The following is an 8,526-nucleotide window of genomic DNA, read 5'->3' as shown; positions in this document are numbered from 1 at the left end:
CACAGACACACAGACAGACAGACACACACACAGACACACACACAGACACACACACACACACACACACACACAGACGGACACACACACACACACACACACACACACACACACAGACAGACAGACAGAGACACACAGACAGACAGACAAGTAAATAAACTCAGACTCAAGTCAGCATTAGTCTGAACTTTGGTTTTTGTCGTAGCAGAAATGTAAACAGCAACAAAGGTTTAAATTAAAGGGAGGATCATGATTTCAGTCAGTACATGAACATCTGTTTACCAAACAGTACATGTTCAATAATGATTGATTTAGGTTTGTTTTTCTGAACTCGGCTCACCATTATGGTGGATCTGGCATCGTACGCCACGCGCTTGATCCTCTGAAATATCCCGTCTCCTCCGAACGCCTGTCGAGAATCACAGGGACAGAGCCGGATCAAGAGAGAGTCCAGAGAGTGAATCTGCTGTCTCTGAAGCGGCTCTAAAACCACTGAAGCTCCTGTGTGTGGCACTTACCGTCCAAACACACATTTACAGAAAGTGCTTCATCTCAAACAGCTGTGAAAACCAGATCATGTGTGTACTTCGTGTCTAGAGAGATGTGATCCGTCAGTGTTTCAGTGTGAGTGCTTGACGTACCGGAGCGCTGCCGTCCAGAACGCTGCTGAAGAAGCGCAGCAGCTGCTCCAGATCCTCCACAGGCTCCGACGGCACGAAGTACTGCTCGTTTGAGGTGTTGAGGATGATGATGCTGGGCACAGACACCTCGCTGCGGAGGAAGAGCACTCAACGATCATTCACAGCGCAGGACAAAATCATCAGAACACTAGTATTTCCACCAGCTATAAACGGTTATCTTTTGCTGTAGTGTGTCAGTAGGAAATATCAGTTTGCATTTCCAGTTTGCCATTAACTGTAATAATGCAGTGAGATATATGTTAGTGCTGCACTCAAGAGCTCTGATCTGACCCTCATCAGTCTGTCTGGAGTCACATGAAGAAACAGAAGAAACTGAGACAGACTCAATCCAGAAGAACTGATGCTTCCAGAAACCTCCTGCGAAGCTCCAGAAAAACTCTGCTCAAGTGCACCGAGGACAAAAGCTGCTTTAAACACAAAGATGCTCAAATGATGATTTCATTTAGTTAATAGAAGTTAACTGATAAAGAAAATATATTTATGACACTATTGTTGACAGCATCCTCATTTTACAGCATTTGTACTCAAGTGCCTCAAACGTTTAACAGCTCTGTAGCTTCGCAGGAGGTTTCTTGAAGCGTCAGTTCTTCTGGATTAAGTCTGTCTCAGTTTGTTCTGTTTCTTCATGTGACTCCAGACAGACTGATGATGATCAGATCACATCACTGTGTGCAGCACCGGTTGCTGTCAGAACATCTGCAGATCCAGACACACTCACCCCATTATCAGGCTGTTGATATAGTCGTTCCCCTCCATGTGGCCAAACTGGAAATCCCTGCAGGACAGCATGAGAGAGCTCTTCTGATCATTACAGAAACACTGAGTACAGACAGAAAGAGCGGCTGATGTTGTTCATCTGTGACTGTGTTCATCTCTCAGCTCTAATCTCTACTCTATGCTATTCTAGAAATAAAAGCAAAAACAGAGCAGCTTACAGACTGTTAACTAGCGATTGTCTAGTTGGACCAGGACAAACATGACAAGCTTCTAGATATTTGTGCGTCCAGACTGAAAACACCAAACAAGAACACAATATATCCGAGGGGTCGAGCGCTAATGACTCGTGCGGACGATTACGTGACACACAACTGAAACTTATCCTGGCTAGTATCTTGAAACTGAAAGAAGTCAAAAACCCTGTTTACTGCCATAACACGTGTGATAATATGATGTGGTGTATATATAAAGATTTCAGTGTAGATGAATCATGTCATAGGACAATTTCAAGTATGATTACATATACACTTACAGTTCATATTCCAATGCAAGTGTGTGCAGTATCTGTAATGCATTGCAGCATGTAGTAATATGATCACGTGATCACACATGGGGTAATTCATGTGTTTTCTCATTTCCTTGGGTAAAAACAATAACACGTAATCTCAGGAACCTGTTTGTTGACAGAAGAACAGCAGATATCCCGATCTACAGTCGAGCGCAGCAGCTGAAGACTCTCACCTGTTGAACTGATCTCTGTGTTCAGTAGCAACTCTCTGGATCAGACCTTTCAACCTGAACGAACACGAGGCGGTTAAGCACAGAAGAAAACACTGACAGCACAGCGTCACACAACACAGAAACCGTCTCTGTACCTGCTGCTGCGCTCTGTCGGATCTCTCTCATCAGTAACAGCGATCGCCACCAGCTTACCTGAGACACAAAGAAAGAACAGTTCCTGATTAAGACAGACGCCTTTTGAAGAGAGAGAATAAAGGCTAACAGTAACTCACACTCATCAGAAATCCAGTCTAAGCTGGAGTCTGTGTGTTTCATTATATGATCATAAGTCAGTGTATGATTATTTCATATGGAAAGCTCAGAAATCTGTGTAAAGCAGGGGACACACTACACGACTAGCGGAAACATCCTAAAACTGAACACACTTAAAGACTGTTTCCATCGACCGCAGCAAGTTCTGGTCTCTGACAGTCAGAGGAGCTCGAACCTAATGACTGAGTCAGTGCACGACACACTTAACCCCTGCGGGTCACGACTGGACAAGTTCTGCAGAACCACACACACACAACACTCACAAGAACCGCAGCATCTACCCGCGCTACTCTGTGGACAGCACCGGTGCTTTACCTTCGTTTGTGCTTAAAATAACAGAAAACATTCGTTTTTTTGGTTACACTTTATTTTGATAGTCCACTTCAGACATTCTACTAACTAGAAGTAACTTTGCAACTACATGTCTACTAACTCTCAGAGAATAAGTTGACATATACTTGCAAAGTTTCTCATAGTCAGTGTGTTGTATGTTGTGGACCCATCAAGTGTTAGAAGATATTAAGCAGACCGTCTACTAATACTCTACTAACTGCTAGTTGACATGTAGCCGCAAAGTTACTTACTGTTAGTAGAATGTCTAAAGTGGACTATCGAAATAAAGTGTTACCGTTTTTTCTGCTATGTTGGTGTTGTTTCTAATAAACGTCATAGCAATGCGTCTTGAACATGTTTTGCATTAAGTTCAATGCTTCTCTTTCTTTTTGGAATTAATGCTTGCGTAGACATTTCATTACCTAGGCCTGTGTCCATTCAGTTCTCTTAATTATAACATTCATAGCGCCATTATTAAATGTTTAGTCAAGAATATATAAATTCTCATGTATGTCTAAAATCAGGTATTAAAAATGAATTGTTACACTTCCCGAGATTAGAGCGAAATAAAACATTGCTTAATAAATGCAAACTAATGTAATTTCCTCTTCCATTTGACAAAACTATTATATATATATATAATAAGTTAAAATGTAAGAAAAATGGAATTAGCCTGTAGTCTACAGATAGGCCTATAGACTAATTCTATTTTTCTTAACTTTTATTAGACTGTAGATCGAAATAAAATAATTCTTGATAATCGTTAAAATGGGAGAAATCACTGAGAAAATTTAGGCTATACTTTCGACCGCAGAAAAAACCCCCGAAACCATTTAATTTGCAGTGTTAACTTATGAATTAAAAGAAGAAATAAATCACGACAAGAACAATCGAGATTTTTCTGGTTATCAAGAAAAAAATATTACGAAATTACAGAAAGAAAGCTGAATGATGTTTGACAGTGAACGTAATCACTGGAGTCCGTCGCAAACATTAAACATGTTTAAATAATCTTTGTCAAAACGGCTGGTTATTTGAATTCTAAGATTATAATCTTTAGACACCACACACTGTGACCTTTTCTGCCGACTGCAAACAGCGACTGAGCCCTGTGTTCTCGGCTTAACAGAAACCAACACATAATGGAAAAATAACAATCATTTCTAAAGTATGTTCACAAACGCGTTTGCTCCAGGGTTGAGCTTTCCTTCCAGCACATGCTGCGGAGTATTTAACCGAACACGGCAGAGCTGTATTACCGGTCTCTCCCAGCTCATACAGCGTGAATCCATCGATCGGCAGGTAGCTCTGGAATCGCTCTCGGTTCACCCAGGACGACAAGCTGCCGTCTTCATACTCTGAAACACAACAAACAGCTCACTACAGAGACACAGAGCAAGCCACATACATCTGTGACCAATGCACTGCGCACACACTCATCAGATGCTGATTCACGGTTATCTTCACGTACCATCGTATGTGAAATAGGTTCCATCTTTGAAGACGACCACTGAAGGCAACTCATGCAAAGCCACAGACTGCAGCAGAACAACACAGTTTAGTGAGATTTCATGCGATTGTTTAAAACAGCAGACTGGATAAATCAAACCGCAAGCAGCAGAATCTGAAGATGATTGACCTCACCTCTGGTAAGACGTCTTCAGACGCAGAGAAGAAATAGGTGTACACAATGAGCTCAGACGCCACCTCGGTGTACTTCTCCTGAAATCACACAACAGTGAAATGGACTCAAAGCGTAAAGATAAGAGTGATAGCAGATTCTCTCCCTGTCAGCAGATCAGACTGCTCTGTAATAAACAGCATTGAGCCGCACTTGTGCTGTTTAGGGGGCCGTGTTTCCATCCGGGTTCATGAGGAACTGCAGGGTTTGTGAGTTGATGGAAGGCTAATAATGAAACTGTGATATGGGTTGGTGTGATTGTCAGGAGTCTGATGAGCTGCGTGTTTGAGAGTGAAGTGCCACGGTGTTCATTTACATGCTTCTCCACTTCAACATCACACCGAGTCCCAATACTGAGTGTATTTTGCCTCATACTTTGCCATTATGAGGTAAAAAATAAATCAAATTAGCATGAGGCGGCAAGATAAAATGTGAGATAAATGAAGGACACTGAATTAACTGTATGATGGTTGTCAACAAAATAATTTTCTTAAAAACATACAAGAAATTTTTCTGATATTAACCACTTTTCTTAATCAAATATGTTTTTTGTAATATCCGACACACTGATAAATGGCGCCATCTGCTGGGTGTGTAACTGCAGCGCTTGCTTGTTCAGTTACAGGACAAGAAAACAAAAAACTGATTATTGATTAGAGATGCACCGATCGAGCGGACACACCGGTGGCCGGCCGGTCAGTCATAATATATGACAGAGGTAAGCAACATAACAGATGTTTTCCCGAATATCAGCACGATTGCAATGTGACACTGATTTGATACAATAGTAGTTCAATAAACAAGTTAAAATTAAGTGACTTACATTTTAGACACAATATTGACTGTTTTTGCTCAATTTTGCAAACGAAAATAGTTCCAATCAAAGCCACAGCAGAAGTGTGTTGTGTCTCTGATCAACACACAGCGGTGATTCATTACTGAACGGATCGAGTGAGTCAGTGATTCTGTAACCCATTCATACACACAGTCACTTGCCTCGTTTCTGAATGAATCAGCCGTGAATGACTCACTGGTGTCTGGACACACAAACTGCTGGTTTGTTTTATATATAAAAGCATCATTGCATTTTTCCAAACACTTCTTAATTGTATATTAAAAATGTTTTTAAAACATTAATCTTATGTTTTTTATGAAATGTTGCAGTGTAAATGCATTTATGGCAGCTCAGCTTCATCACACAGTCTGTGTAAATACATCTAATGGCACTTCAGAGGCAGCTTCTGTGTTTGCTGCAGTGCAAAGATGGAGTTTGATATGGATTTCATTCGAATGGTAACAGCTCTTCAGTTACTTATTATATATAACTGAATTAATTGATACAATGTATGAACTTGATGTGAAAGATGACATTTAATAAAGTTAGGGAAAAAATGCTTATTTATAAACATAGTAGGAATTAAAATCTGTTTGTTTGAAGACTCGGTCTCAGCACACACACACATTCACATGTTAACTTTAGTTAAGTGTAGATATGAAGACGGACTGAGCAGCTCACTTTCAGAGGAGACTCGCCTCCCACATACAGAAACAACACACTGTGCCTCTTCAAGACGTGCTCGAACATCTGTCTGCTGGGCAGCGACCGCACGGCTGGCCTGAAACACACACACACACACACACACACACACACACACAATCATCAGAAAAGGACTTTCCTAACCTGAGCCAGTGGAGCGCAGCTTTAACTTGCCCCAACACTCTCTCTGCTTCCCAGTTCAGCTCCATACACTACTAGAGCATGCACTGTTCTCGCAGATAAAGCATGTGGAGGTTTTGGAGCAAACGATCACATCATAAGTGTGCCGTGAAACGCTGCGAGAATCTGTGGGTTAGTCATCTCAACACACTCCTTCCTCTCTCAGACACTAGTTAGGGAGCAGAGCATGTGAAATGGGACACAGGGACTTTTCTAGTAATCCTAATGCTCTTGATCAGCGGTTTATTATTACAATACACTGAGAAAACTGATATATGTAGTGTTTACAGCACTGACAATCGATAATACGCTCTACACACTTTCACTTTACTAAGGTGATATTTACAAGGGTTTTACATAATAAAATGTTAACTTTAAAAAGGTAGTAGTATTTAATAATCATTTTGTTTAATGTGAGCTCAAGACCAGTTATAGCGATGAGACTCTGCTGCAAAAACATGTCGTAGGAAACAATGCACAGGTGGTTCATAACCGTAGATAAAACTACATCCAATAGCCTTTAAAGCCTCAACAAGTTTTGGAGAAAAAAAAACATTTAAGGTTTAAAATTCAGAAATATAACTACAGTTTCGACAGTATCTGAATTAAATTCTCACCCAGCCACTCTGTTGGCAAACTCAATAATGTCATCTTTGGTTCTTGGTCCCTTGTAATTATACGCCAGCTCCCCCTTCAGCCTGAGAGAGAGAAACACACTTTTATTTAATCAACGACATAAACAGAACAATTCCACCGAATCTCAGACTCGCCATACACCACATGAACACGTGGTGCCACGACATGCATCTAAAACACGTCGTTCACACCTACAGTGGGTATAGTCTATAAACCGCTGTTAAAACTGCAGCTTTTCAGACGCAAAACAAAAACTTTGGAAGCAAAGTCACGTCAGATGCTTTTACACCTGTAACGTAATACCGAAACCAAGAAAACAAACAAACAGAAACCCCGAACCCTAATCTCATTCAAACTCTTACGGGTCATCATTTAACTATTATTATTATTATTATTTATTTATATTAATCAGTGATTCAGTTTAATAATCGGCAGATGTTTTGATAGACAAACTTCAACTGAGTCTATTCAAAAGTAGTGAAAGTGCATTTGCATACACTTTTTATTTAATTTGTTATATTATTGCATTAAATGGCACGCTGGGGTTGACTGATATCTGTCAGCTAAATGTTAGATGCTGTACTGAGAGGCAAGCGGATGTAAAACTCCTTAATATTTAAGAAATATTGTCTGTTTACTGTGTGTTCACATTATTTTAACAGTATATGTAAATGTATACTTTACAAATACTATAGATGATTAACCTTCTATTGTGTTGTAAATGATGCAATAAGTTATCTCCCAGTAACTGGTGCGGTGCAACAGCCAAACAGGAGCATTTACTACAGTAACAGAAGTACACAAGACTATCCCAGTGTCCTCCAGAGAGCGAGGAGTCCAGCACTGATCCAGCAACACATGCACAGATCTGAGCTCTGGACAAGGTTATGACTGACAGATATCAACCCCAGCAAAGCAGTCATATAGCTAATCAAATAAATATATACAATTATATAAATGCACTTTTCACATTTGCACATTTTCTTGTGAGAGGGACTCTGTCCTTCATTAGAAGAATTGTTAGCCTCATGAGGAATTTCATCAACACCTCGGTCCCCAGACTCCATGCCTGCGTCTGACGGGACTCACAGAGACACACACACACACACACACACACACACACACTCACACAAAATCACACACACACACACTCTCACACACACACACACACACACGCACACACACACACACACACACACACACTCTCACTCACACACACACACTCACTCAAAATCACACACACACACTCACTCACTCAAAATCACACTCACACACACACACACACTCTCACTCACACACACTCTCACTCACACACACACACACACTCTCACTCACACAAAATCACACTCACTCAAAAAATCACACTCACTCAAAATCACACTCACACAGACACACACACTCACTCACACACACACTCACTCAAAATCACACTCACACACACTCACTCAAAATCACTCACACACACACACACACACACACACACACACACTCACACAAAATCACACACACACACACTCTCACTCACACACACACACACTCTCACTCACACAAAATCACACTCACTCAAAAAATCACACTCACTCAAAATCACACTCACACAGACACACACACTCACTCACACACACCCTCACTCAAAATCACACTCACACACACTCACTCACAATCACTCACACACACACACACTCACTCAC

General features: G+C 40.8%; 1 protein-coding gene across 1 annotated transcript in view; it reads right to left on the bottom strand.

The window, feature by feature from the left end:
• Window positions 1–8,526, bottom strand: part of LOC107570663 (protein disulfide-isomerase TMX3-like) — a 14,134-nt gene that overhangs the window by 1,490 nt on the left and 4,118 nt on the right. Inside the window, exons 6-15 of the mRNA XM_016256917.1 lie at window positions 6,817–6,897; window positions 5,999–6,098; window positions 4,446–4,523; window positions 4,273–4,339; window positions 4,061–4,159; window positions 2,291–2,348; window positions 2,157–2,210; window positions 1,417–1,473; window positions 639–768; window positions 338–406 (exon numbers count right to left, since the gene is read on the bottom strand). Coding sequence (XP_016112403.1) covers window positions 338–406; window positions 639–768; window positions 1,417–1,473; window positions 2,157–2,210; window positions 2,291–2,348; window positions 4,061–4,159; window positions 4,273–4,339; window positions 4,446–4,523; window positions 5,999–6,098; window positions 6,817–6,897 — 793 coding nt within the window. The remainder of the gene's footprint in view (window positions 1–337; window positions 407–638; window positions 769–1,416; window positions 1,474–2,156; window positions 2,211–2,290; window positions 2,349–4,060; window positions 4,160–4,272; window positions 4,340–4,445; window positions 4,524–5,998; window positions 6,099–6,816; window positions 6,898–8,526) is intronic.

The sequence above is a fragment of the Sinocyclocheilus grahami genome, unplaced genomic scaffold (genome assembly GCF_001515645.1).
Source record: "Sinocyclocheilus grahami isolate Dianchi unplaced genomic scaffold, SAMN03320097.WGS_v1.1 scaffold1489.1, whole genome shotgun sequence".
Lineage (NCBI taxonomy): Eukaryota > Metazoa > Chordata > Actinopteri > Cypriniformes > Cyprinidae > Sinocyclocheilus > Sinocyclocheilus grahami.
This window is presented reverse-complemented; position numbering and strand designations above follow the sequence as displayed.